This window comes from Daucus carota, chromosome 2, assembly GCF_001625215.2.
Source record: "Daucus carota subsp. sativus chromosome 2, DH1 v3.0, whole genome shotgun sequence".
NCBI classification, from domain to species: domain Eukaryota; kingdom Viridiplantae; phylum Streptophyta; class Magnoliopsida; order Apiales; family Apiaceae; genus Daucus; species Daucus carota.
The window spans coordinates 49,437,112-49,450,715 of record NC_030382.2 but is presented as its reverse complement, the minus strand read 5'-3'; the positions used below and the strand labels follow the sequence as shown (position 1 = coordinate 49,450,715).

Genomic DNA, 13,604 nt, shown 5'->3' with positions numbered 1-13,604 from the left:
AGTACAACAACTAGAGATATATAGACTCCAGCTTTACAAATTACACGTATCTTAAAACCCTAAACCTCTTCTCCAATTTAATTATGGGCAAGCGTCGACTTCAAACGGGTACTCTCTCTCGTTTTTCCTTCCCTTGTTCACTTATATAAATTTGTATTATTATGTTAAACCTAGCTTTTATGTTCGCCATAAATTTTTAATTAAAAATTTGGTGATTTTTGTTTGAATAAAATTTACATTAAGGCCAAAGGAGTTGTCTAGTTGTGTAATTAGTGGCGGAACAGGATATTAATTTTTGAAGGCTAGCGGGAGGTCATAAATATATATTACTGTTATACAGGGTTAATGCGTTTTTACCCTTTTGATTTTTCGAAGGTCAGCCGAGACTGCCCTAGAGTATATTTAGCAATGGGAGGCGAGGGTTCGAGTTTAAGTAAGGACAAAGTGAGGTTGAGGGTTCGAATTTAAGTAGGGACAAAGTGTGGGGGGAGTTTAGGGCCCGTTGCCATTTTAAAAATACACAGAGATGCTAGTTGTGTACTTTATTTCGTGTTATGTTTAATTGCAGTTTGGTTATACGATTACGATGCCTCTAGTCACGGTTTATTTTGCACAATGTGATAGATTCTTAGCGGTGGTGGAAATTGCAAATTATTATGTTTCCTATTAACTTGACAATTTTAGTTTACTCTGTAAATTATATATTCTTTTTGGAACTTTGATGAAATTTGTCAGGATATTACTTCGTTTCATGTTGTGATGAACCATGAATCATTATCTATGTAGTGAACGCATAAACGTCCGGTCGTTTGCTCATCTATGTGTTAATATGTCTGTTTTCTTATCTCCTAGCTGTAGCAAATGACAGTGAATCTTCTCGAATAGATTCTGATGGAAGCAAGAAACGAAGACCTGAGTCTTTGCATGTTATTAGAGAAGCTGGCGGTGCTGGAATCTCTGCTGATGATTTTTCTCACAAAAATGGGGAGTGTGATTTAAATGTGGCATCGACAAGCAAAAGGTAATTCATACAGTTAATTAAGGATACTCATACATAGCCATAATACATTATTATTACTCAATTTAGTCTTTTACTAGAAATTATAATGTTTCATAATACATCACTGTTCTTAGGCAGTCAGTCTAACAGCCGAGCACAAACCAGATCACAAATTTGCCAAATCACCAGATCTGCCAACTCTATTTTTTATACAATTTGCCCCCCCCCCCCCCCCCCCCCCAATACAGCACCACTTGTAGCCTTGTACTACTATATCATGTGTTTTTTAAGTCATTTTTTTTTTTGGCTCTGTTTTTAAATTCATTGTGGCTCTGGCTCAAATTTTTTCTTCCACACATCTTTCTTTTTTCCCACATGAAGGGACCTTCCCATGGAATATAAGAAGGTGAAAAGAAGGGACCATATCTGGGTGACAAACCATCACTCTGTGGCTGATCTGCTTGGAAGATAGCACAATGGGATAGACCACAGTCCATGTTCAAAGGGACTTTCGTACTCTGTACGGCGTACACAGCCAGCCTACATCCAGTACATTAGACAATTAAATTTATTACAATGTAAAAAAGGATTTTGAGCTTAGTTATATTATCAATTAAAATAATCTCATTTATGATTTATGAACTGAAAAACTTACAGCCAGTTGAGTTAAACAATTGCTACTCCTAGGAAGTTATCATAAGAGATTGAGTTAGACGCGCTTCATATTAAATGTGTGATTTGATGTTCATTTTATTGCCTAGCTAATATTAATTTCTCCTGAACTATTTTGAAATTCAAGGATTTATAACACTTTTTTTACCTTCCATAAAAAGATTTGAAATTACTTCCTTGTACTTCATGTTATCTTGTTACTTTGGTTGCAGCTCCTTTGATAAACACTTTGGTTATAAATTGTCAAAAGAGGAAGTCAAAGATCTTACAAAAGGAAAGCGGAAGGATAAATGGAAGGAAAAATGGGAAGTGGCTGCCAGTAATATGTCAAGGTGCAAGTGGATAGGAACTGGAGAACAATTCATGGAGGTGCATGCTTCTGATTTAATATCTTTCTATCTGCTCTTGAGGTCTTTAGTCTTTGTGAGCTAAAATTTATCATGCCAATTTTTTTTTTTTTTATATAATTTGTCATTTAGATGGAACCACAAGGACATGCTTCAAGTTTTTTCCAAATGGAATTACAAAGACATACTTGAGTTTATCATGCCCCCTCACTTTTACAGATCCACATTGGATAAGTAGGTATTCTGAAATAAAAGAAGACATATAAATACCCCGAAAAAATTCTACTACGTGTTGCTTTTTTATGAAAAGTTAAAACCGAGGTGCATTTAGTAACTTAACTTAATCCTAAGTGTTCAGTGTTTTTTTTTGGAAAATCTTTTATCTTCAAATTCCCTGAGCAAATGGTTTTGGACAGTGGTATTTTTGCGAAACTACCTCTATGGACTCTTTCAGCATGTTTTTGCAGGAACTTGCAAAAGAACAGATGTCAGGATACTTGTGTTCAGAATCTATATTTTACAAAACAAATTATGCTTCATCTGCAAGCAAAATGTCCAAGCAATATGATTTTCTTGATATTTTATTTCTTTGCAGAAAGAGGACACCTATAAATATGATGGCCTTGAACGGAGGTTATACAAGCACTGGTTAACCCACATGCCAGATGGAGGCACTGATTTTCAGTCATCAAAGCAGAGATCATTTTTCTTCCTTTGTAAGTCAGACTAATACTGTTAGCACTGCTAGCATATCATTTATATGGAATCGATCGTATCAGGTTTCATGTTCATTGAATTATGGACGATATATTGTTGTATCAAGTAACCTTTAGATTTTTCTGATAGTCACATCATCATGAGAGCATATGTTTATAATAGAAAATTGTGTTTAACAAACTGACTTATTTCCAGTTATCTGGAGTAGTATGTAAAGAATTAGGAAGACATGTGGCTGGAAACAAAAATATCCATTAACTAAACAATTCGTTCAAAAATGGAAAGCTAATGATATTTTGATAGTTCTGTTTTCAGTTTTCTGGATATCTGAAACTAAATATGTCGTTTTCTTATTATTTGTTTGCAATTTTTGTAACCCTAGAATATTGTTAGAGCAAGGCCAATCGTGATGCAAAAATAAGTGTGGCTATCTCTATAATTTAGAACAAATACGTGGTTTTTGGTTGTAAAATAGCACACCCCCTCCAATAGTTTGTTTCATATCTATTCAACTTTGTTTTAAATTTAACTTTTCATACCTAACCTGATCACTATTTTCACTTTTTCACTAGCTCTAAATTAGCACACCCCATTTCCCTCTCTTTTTCACTTTTTATATGAATGTGGCAATTATAGAGCACTCTCTATCTTGCTCTAAATATAGAACAAAGTATGGCATTACTCTATTTTAGAGCAAGATATGCATCACGGTTGGAGTTGGGTCATTTGGTTTTTGTTCTATGATATAGCTATAGAACAAGGCTTACATCACGATTGGTCTTGCTCTTAAACAATGCATTGCTCCTCCCCTCCCTTTTTCTCAATGATATACTCTTTGCAGTTTGCATACTTGTTTATACCAACAGTTATGAGGCTTTTATAAGGCTAGAACTATGTACATGTACATACAATAATTTGCAGCTAGTAGAGTTTTGTTATCACTATAAGCGTCAATTATCCGATTTATGATATCTATAATTATGTGCTACTGTGGTTTCGAATTTAATTGCTCACTAGCCATCGGTTCTTCAGGTAACAGCTATAGGGATATACTACACCATAACAAGAAACCTTTCTATTTGAAAGGTATGGAAGAAGATTCAAGTGTCACAGACGCTTATATAATGCATTCGGTGATCACATACCTTATCTTGTAATCATTAGTCCGTCTTTAACATGATGCAATAGATTCAAATTTCATTCATGCTAAAGTAGCCTTTCTTGCAGCTGAATCATATATTTAAATCTAGAGATCTTGTGACCAAGAATGATGCAGAAGTGGTTAAACTTCAAGTGCACACGAAGGATGATATGCCCAAAAGTGTTGGTTTCCAGGACCGTGGATTTACTTGTCCCAAGGTAACCAATGTTTTGTAGGTGGACAAATATTGATCAATATCTAGTTGAAGTTGAAAATATTATATCTTTGTCTATTTTAAAAGGTTGTTAGACTTGGAGATACTTTGTTAATACCTTTGTAAAGTTAAAAGTAAAAGTCTAGCAATGTTTCCAAATTTTTTGTTGATCGAAGGGATTTTGCTGAGAAATTAGAATTAGTGGGTGTAAGATGATGTTCTGGTAATCTGTAAACCTTCCTAGAAAGCACAATTAGAAAGGCATTTTGGACAGTATCACCATTCTCTTTTGACTACAATGTTCAAGTACTTGCCAATGTGTGTTTCTGACTTCAGTGTAGAATTCTCAAGTAGAGATTTGTGATACATTTGAAATGCCAAAAAACACCACTAACAAGCCGCGGACCAGAAGATCATTTTATTGATAAAATGTCTCTCATAGATAACGTAGACTAAAAATAGTGAATCTTAAATTAGGAATAACATTAAGAAATACAAATATTTAGTCCCCCAAAATCAAGTTCCACATAACTTCGTAATCTGTTTTGGACCTGGGCATATATTTAACCTTATCTACAGGTTTAGCTAATTTAGAGGGACTATAGAAAACATTTTGTTAGTAGTCAGCACGTCATACTTGCTGATGGGAAATGGAAGTGGACACAAAGTTGAATTCTTGTACATGTTATCAATCAGTTAATATATATTTTGGTGTATAGAGAGAAATTACCTTTTTTTATATGCTGGATTAGCAATATGTGAAATATCTTATTACTAATAATATCCCAGTCATTTGGGCCTGAGTCCATTAAGGTATGTTATAAGGGTTCCACTGCCTTATATTACTGGTTATTGTGTCTTACTATCAGTCTTTTGTTCTATTTGCATATTTTTAATGGTGTAATGTTACTTGATTCAGATTCTGATCTTACTGCCACTTGCAAGTATTGCGCTTCGGGTAGTCAATAGGTTGATTGCGCTTACTCCCTCCAAGCATAAGGTCACTTCCTCCAAGCATAAGGTATTCAATTTGATTGTCTATGTATTGTGAGTGATTCTTCTCATTAACTTCAGCTCCTTCCAATTCCAAGAATCTCTACTGGTGTCTATTGGCTGATATATGTATGTGTGTGTGTGTGTGTATAAATATATGTATCATGATCCGAAGGCTGAAGCTGGTTGAATATTTTTTCACGTACCTTATATTACCAAGTTTAAGTCTTCTGTTAGTTATGTGCACCTTGGTCACATAGCAAATTTTCCTAATATGTTTGCACTGGTGTGCATGCAGAAGTGTTTGTAGCTGTCACACTTGTTGCTAGTAATACAGAACATAAACCGACATGGATCAATAAATAATAACTAAAAAAATCATAAGCAATATTCGTAATAAACTTATTGACCACAAAAAAAGAAAACTAAAGTGTCAAGCTTTTGACAAATAACTGATAATAAAGTTAAATTTCATGAATCTACACTATTGGGTATGCTTAGTTGCATCATCTTTTTTTTTTGTTATGTAATGAAATGAAACCTGAATTTTACTGAGGAAACCATATAAGCCTTAATAAAGATTGTAGAAATCTTTTTTTGTCTGCAAATGGACTGTTAAGTTTCTCATCTTACAAATAACGAATTTTCTTTGTTCTGGCTATATAAGTTTCTTTATTTTTTAATTTGAAGTTACTATGTCTAGGACTGTGATATGTATTCAGTATATCCATAGAACAAGTCTGTGATTAGTATATATGTAGTACAAGCCTACAAAAATGAAAAAAGAATGAAATAATTTTTTTGGCCATACATGCAGCCTATTCTTATTACACAAAACTGAGGTTCTTAGGGCTGACAATTATATGTTTATATTTATAGGCGGTTGACGTGGAGAACCTTGACCGCTTCTCAGACGAGTTTGGGATAGGAACAGATTCTATGAATATGGCAGAGAGCTCACAACCACGGAAGTCCTCAAACCATTCTGACTTTCATGCACTCTTTGGTGGGAATAATAACAATGACTTTATGATTGGCGTCAAGATTTCTAGGTACTACTAATATGTAATACTTGAGACAGGTTTTCAACTTTGGCAGTGTTCATTAAGTATGAGTTGGAACTTAACATATAAAACTTTTCAAAATTGTAGTTGTGATTATATGACAGTTAACTTTTGTCTTTTTTACTTTAATTAATTTCCAAGCAGTGTTTCTTGTGTACATTGATATTTTGGAAGATTTATATTTTTGTGGGTTGCTGCTCTTTTCATTTTTAAATAGGTTTCAGTTGAAATTATCTAATTTGATATATACTTATCCTAGGGGATCCGTCAAGTTATATGATGATATCTATACCTCTGACATGATTGTTGCTTCTCCTCTGAGTTTAATCACTGTAAGTGACTTCGATTGCATGCATGTTAGCAAGTGTTATCATGACCTGATGTCTGTGTGTGTCTGCGCGCCTGTACATGTCCACCCATGATAAAATGGATGCATGAAGAGTTACTCTGTACTAGAGCAATTCAATAACAAAATATATCTTGTCAATACTTTTTGAATCTTTGATTAGTTGCATTTAAATGTTATTCATTTGATTTAGCAAAAAAAGATTGTTATGTTTAAAGGTACTGATTTATCCTTTGTTTTTCCCAAGATAAAACATGAGCAAGCAGTAGGTGTTTTAATATGTGAATTTTGATTTTTTTTTGGCTGCCATCAGAAAATTGGAGAGGCTGAAAGAGATAAGAAGAAAGATATTGATTATTTGTCATCCATTGAGGTATTAGCATTTTCCTCTTGGAAAACTGCACTGTGGACAACAATTATTATTCTTGACACTTTTTCCAACTAAATATTACTTATCTAATTGGTGTTGTATGAGCAGGTTTTAATTATTGATCATGCAGATGTTATGGTGAAGCAGGTAGTAATTTGTTATTGCTTTGCATAATGAAATTGCTTTTACTGTGGGAAAGCAATTGGATCACATTGTTCGATCAACTAAATGCTTTTGTTTCCTCTTTTTTACGATATTATTCATGCAGAACTGGTCTCATGTGAGTACAGTTATAAAGAAGCTGAATAGCAAACCATCTAAACAGCACGGGACAGATCAAATGCGCATAAGACCATGGTATTTATTTTACAATATTATTTTCTGCTTACCGCATTCCTTTCTGATTTCACTTTTTTTCCCTTGATCACTTTTGAGTTGATACCTATTCTCGCTTTTAAATATACATGCACACATAACACGCTCATTTATATGTAGCAAGTCAGGGAGGATTCTATTAGTCACTCACAAGACTTCCTCACAACTCAATTTTCATTAAAATTTAAAAATCTGATAAAAACACAATTTTCAGTAGCACTTGTTTAAAAAGAACAGTACAAGTAGACTGCACCTGTGATTATGTCTACTCTTGACCAAACAATGGATTTGCAGCAGCATAGGATCGTCCCTACTCCCTATGATGGTAGTGCTATTATAATGTACAAGTCGAATGTTAATTTATTTTTTTTATATGTTTCTTCAGTCTTAAGATTGTAACAATCAGTTAATGAAATGATGGTATTGATGTCCCTTGTGAATGTGACAGAAGCTTTGCTAAATCTAAAATTGGACATGGTAAATAAGTTTTTGTTCGTTATAATAATTTTTTTCTTAACAAACTGACATGTTTAAGAAATTTATGTATTTAATATGCATTCCTTACCCATATATTATTTCGGGAAGGGGGATAAGATCATAAAACTCATTTAATAATGCCTTCACCGATATTATAAAAAGAATGGGATTTTTTATGTTGTACTCGGTATTTTACATATATGATGATTCTCATTGTCCAACTCATACTTACATAGGTACTTGGATGAACATGCACAATTTTATCGACAATCAATAATTTTGGGATCTCATTCAAGTCCAGGTAACAGTTTGGTGTTACTTTTGACCTTTTGGTCAAAAAGCGAAATGCTCGTCAGTGATGCCGCATTAAATCACTTGCATAGATGAGAAGTTATTGATAGGGTACATGTAACATTAAAATGCTCGTTGTCAGTGATGCCGCATTAAATTACTTGCATAAATAAAGAAGTTATTGACAGGGTACATGTAAACTTTTGACACTCTATGTTTTGTCTAACATGTTTTAAAGTCTGTTTTCATATTGATAAATTTGTATTGAGTGTTAAAATTTTATTAAGCATAACTAAATTGTGAATATTTTCCCAGAAATCAATGCTTTGATCGACCGCCATTGCCTCAATTACCAAGGAAAGGTGTGCACAAATTTTTTTATTTAGAATTTGCACTGTTACTTTCACACTGTTATGTGATTTTACAAGTTTCATACACTTGTTTATTGACAGAACCCTTGGGTTGTTGCAAACTTGCAACAAAAACTTCTTCTTTTTTTGGTCTTTCAAAGTTTTTTTTGGCAGATATATATAATTAATTTTATGGTGCCCATGCAGGTCAAGCTGGAATGCAAGTATAAGGGTGTTCTGCGTAAAGCATCGCCTCAAGTCAAGCAGGTGTGCTTATAAATTATCATAAAATCCCTGCTTGATACTCACTCACTGATTTTCTAATTTGTCTTCCTTTTCTCCTCTCTATCTCGATAATTCCTCAACGTAAGTACTTAATGTTAGTGGAAACAAGCTAAATTACAATATGATTTATAGATTTATAATCTTAACAAAACAGAAGTTTGACACACAGCAGCACATTATTCCTGCCACGGATTTCCTAATATGGAGAATGGATGTGCATAAAGTCAGTTCTTAGGTTTCCCTTTGAGCAGATAATGTTTTTGTTCGCCTTGCTTTTGTTAGCCAAGTGCACATTATTTTCTTTATTGGTTCAATGATCTTCAATTTTCTTAAAGCATACAGGACGTGGTACAAAATGTAATTCCTATATAATATTTTAATTACTTTACAACCTTCCAGATTTACGAGAAATTCGATGCAAATTCTATTGGCGATGTTGATGGTGCTCGTTTTGCCTACTTCTCAACAAAGGTTTGTCAGTATATATATCACATTGACTAATATATCATAAATTTTAGTACAGTAACAGGAAGAGAATATACTGTGAAGATTTTCTTTAATATTATGATTTTCATCTAATATATTTTTTTATAGCAGGAAGGATAAGGGGGTGGGGGAGTATTCTGTATCATTTCCGGTAGAAGTCAGAGATCACAGAGACTGTACAAATTTTATGAACTGTGTGATCATATGAAATAAGGCATATAGTTGATAGTTTGATTGTAGACTGTATTTATAAAAAAAAATTACGTACTGATATAGATAGAATAATAGAATGGTTCAGCAAACCATGATTTTGGTCCCAGTCAGTCAACAGAACAACGACAAACTTGAAAATGGAGCATCATATTACATGATAGTTCAAACCTTTGGGTCTTCTTCCAGCAGAAGTTCTTAAAATATGAAGTTCTGGGCCGAAAGGAAGCATAGAGGCACACCACACACAACACACACATTAAACACAAATAGATGTGCGTACATATCGATAGGGAGTTTGTGAGGTAGAATAGATTACCAGTAGATAAGATTAATGTATACAAAGATAAAATGGACTCTTTTTTTTTCTTAGACACCATGAACTACATATGTACTTTGAGGACTTTGGGTATGGACCCCTGTAAAGGCAACATCTTGAAGTTATACACTTCCAGCTGTTATTTATTTTCAAGTCTTTAACGTAGTATGTGACATTGGTGTTTTTTCTGATTTCAGGTGTTCCCCAAGATGAAAAGTTCTTTTCAGGTAACTACATGAGTTTCGCCTCGGCCTCTAAGTCAATAATTTGTATTAGTGTAAATGTAGTCTTAGTGCTAATTATCAGTACTGAGTTTATTTCAGGGTGGAACTATGATATATATAAGCTCTAATTTCGAGTTTATACGTGTTCAAAATTTCTTGGAATCACAGAAGGCATCCTTCTGTCATCTTGGGGAGTGAGTAACTGAATTTGTAAAAGCTAAAGTATTCTGTGATTACTTCAAAAAACAATCAATCTTCCATGAGAAATTTTCCTTTCCTGTTGCAGTAATATATAAATCTAAATGTAAATATGTTATCATTGTGCTTTTAGGAACAAAGAGCCAAGCAATATTTCTTATGACCAAGTTTGGCATCATCAAGATAGTAATAAAATCCTGCTTTACACTGAGAAATCTCAATTCTACCACAGATATAAGGTTCATCTTTTACTCAAGATTTTATTTTTACTTCATCTTTATCTACTTATTAAAGGAAGTAGGAAGACTCTTATTAAATATACAACAGAACAAGACTTAATCTTGTATGCAGAAACCCCTAGTAGAAACAGAGCAGAGAAAAAATGGAAAAGGATATTGAGTTGTTACTCTGGAGTCTGGATGACACTCTTAAATAAAAGTAACTATGATATGCTGTTATTATTCAAACTATCACAGAAGAAACTCGACAGAGACTGACAGAAGAACAGTGAACAGGATATAATTAAAATATGTGTAGAGAGTATTGTATTGATTGGGCTTTAGCCTTTAAGCATTCAGTACTTTTTGGGTAAAACTTATATATTGTGATGGTGATTATAATTTCTATACTGTCAATTTGAACAGGTTCATGGCATCAGAAATTTGATCATCTATTCTCTGCCAGAGAGGAAAGAATTTTATCCTGAGGCATGTTTTGTGACTCCTTGTTCTCCATTGTGTTTGCTTAAGTTGTGTTCACTTGGTGAGAACGGAATGGGAAAGCAGTGAAATGAAAAATTATAGACAAATTTATGAAGAAAGAAAAATTTGTGAGAATAGTGAGTGAACAAAAAGGAGGAAAAGAAAATCTAATGATGAAGATTGTATCATTCCTTGCAAAACGTGTGGGTTAGAATTCTAGTTAAAACTGTTGGAAAAGGAATGAAGGAAAGAATGTGAATTATAGATCTTTCCCTCAGTCTCCCCCAAATAGGAGTAAAGATTCCATCCAAGTGAACACAACCTTGATTGCACAATCCTCATGCTAACCTGTTTAGAGCTCTCCTTTCTGCATGCAGCTTGTTAATATGCTCCAAGGGTCAGATAACATGACAACTACAGTTCTCTTTTGTGGCTTTGATATGCTCCGGGTAACATTCTATTGTTTACTTATTTCTAGTGCATCCTTAACATTTGGAATCTGATAGTGTTTGTTTATAATACTTTGTATAATAGTATGTCAGTGTGTATAATGCTTTATACACACTAATTATCATATGCAATCTACTTTATTTTTAAAATAAATTAATAATTAAAACATGAAGCATGCTTGCTAGTATTAAAGAGTGTTCCACTGGTGAATGAGTGTGGAGATGCACAAACTGGTCATTTAGGGACATTTATCTAGTGTTATGGTGGGCAGCTATAATGCATGGGATATGGATCGGATTAGTGATACTATTGATAGACCAAATTTCACCGTGGGACGTGGGTTGGTTTTGGTTTAAATTAACCTTTAAGTTGGTATTTGATGCCCTTAATGATAACCGCTTAGCATCACATACTACTGTGGTGGCATATATAGCATGGCAGTAGTTAATTAGCATGTTTAGCCTGCTAATTCCGTTCAAGGTGTAAATTTTCTTTGAATTCTTAGGTTTTTAGTTATCTACACTGTATTGGATCTTATTACAATGTTTTCACCTCTTTATGCACCATGTAGATTGTAATTCATGTGTGCCCGCGTACTCATGAACACATTATGGAGATTTTCTGTGTCAAAAGAATCTTTGGGCTAAGGCCCAACAAAAGAGATGGAACTTTATAGTTTTTACCTGGTTCTGTAATATGACTGTTAGGTTTTTGATGAATGTGAGTGTTATGTATGTAGACTAAATATTACATCAGGTTTATTTGGTGAAAGAGTTGTGAATAAGTCATAAAAGGTTAAGATTTGACTGCTGTCGTATTAATTAAGTCCAGTGAGTTTCTGCCTTAAGGTTCTGGATCAGGCTTTTAGAACTCTTCTTAGTATGTTAATATATCTAATAATTTATTCAGGTAAATGTAAAATAGCTGTTATTGAAAAATGTTTATGCTTATTCATAAAGAAGCTACCAAAGAAACTAGTGGAGCTAAATTTTGCTGGAAAAATGTATGTCATGTACGATTTTTGCTTATCTGACCCACAAGTATACATATTGATCGGGCTTAATCTTAAATAAGCTGATTAGTCTTGGAGTATGGTACCAATGACAGATTGTCTAAATCAAACAAATTTTTACGATAGGAAAAGTTTCATTCAAGTATAAGATTGTAAGCAACAGTCCTTTCAGTTATTTTGGTGGCTTCTTTTTCCAGTTCAATGACCAGTTAGCCATTTAATATTTTAATCCCATTGTCTTGTCTTCTTTTTCCAAAATGCATCACGAAGGTAGAAATAATTATAAAAACGAGAAAGAATTACTAGTCTAATCTCTTGCTGGTGATTTACAAGGCAATAGAATCTTTCACGTCAGATACTCGAATACAAATCCTTCTAGTCAGATGGCGAGTAAATGAGGGAACTGTAATAATAATTTTACTCTTATGTTTGTTTCAAATGGAGTGGGAGTCGCAATGCTAATTAATCTTTATAGCAGTGACTTGTTTTTCTATAATTGCTGTACATTAAATATAGTTTACGCTTCCTTGTGCCTTTTGGTTAGATCAGGAACCTCTAACTTCATATACTGTATGTGATATCTAGCTGGAGGCGATTGTTAGCAGTGACACAGCTAAGAGAATGACGGATTCAGACAAGGATGTCTTCATCATTAAATAGAAAGAACTGCTTCTGGATTTACTATATTTGCAAGTGTTGATCGTTCTTGGATCATCCAGGATGGTGTAAGAGCATATTTGAATGGTGTTGGGAGTACATTTGTGGATCAAATTAGCTAGTAAGAAAGTTTAAAGTATTTAGTCATACTGTATATTATAAATTACATCATAATTTAACTTACTTTTATTGATCGAGTCCCAGGTAGCCACTTATTTATAATGTTTTTCTTCTTTGCTCCATGTTTGAAAATTAGATAGAACTACTTCTTTTTCCGGTGATGAATAATATATAATCCACAAAAAATATTGTCATTGTAATGTTATGGTTGTAGAAATCGGAAATTGGAATTAATCTGCTGATTTACACCTGATTTATTTTGGAAATCTATCAGAATATGTTTAGATAGATCATGTTTGATCAAGTCAGAGTATAACCGGTAAATTGGTGAAGTGCATGTCCCTTGACCAAAACTTTTGATTGGAAATGACAAGTTATTAGAAAACTATGGGTGAATGTTCGCATAAAAACACAAGTCACAGAAAAACACATGGATGAAAGGAATAAGAGATTTTTAAAATTATGAATATAAATGTGATTAAAGACGTCCGTTGTATTAAATTTCATATTTACAGACTTTTGCTTTGTCAGATTATTATTTTCCCATTTATCTCTTCATATTTGTGAACTTAAAATCTGAGACTG

General features: G+C 33.4%; 1 protein-coding gene across 1 annotated transcript; it reads left to right on the top strand.

Moving 5' to 3' along the window:
- LOC108206891 (protein NUCLEOLAR FACTOR 1) lies at positions 1 to 13,096 on the top strand. The gene is made up of 22 exons (XM_017377320.2): positions 1 to 108; positions 853 to 1,021; positions 1,885 to 2,041; positions 2,615 to 2,735; positions 3,769 to 3,869; positions 3,964 to 4,095; positions 5,011 to 5,112; positions 5,964 to 6,136; positions 6,408 to 6,480; positions 6,808 to 6,867; positions 6,973 to 7,011; positions 7,133 to 7,221; positions 7,953 to 8,017; positions 8,323 to 8,369; positions 8,565 to 8,624; positions 9,042 to 9,113; positions 9,855 to 9,884; positions 9,981 to 10,075; positions 10,213 to 10,318; positions 10,724 to 10,786; positions 11,158 to 11,229; positions 12,828 to 13,096. The coding sequence occupies exons 1-22, from the start codon at positions 84 to 86 to the stop codon at positions 12,900 to 12,902; spliced, it is 1,926 nt and encodes a 641-aa protein (XP_017232809.1). The 5' UTR covers positions 1 to 83; the 3' UTR covers positions 12,903 to 13,096.
- Positions 13,097 to 13,604: the final 508 nt, after the last annotated feature.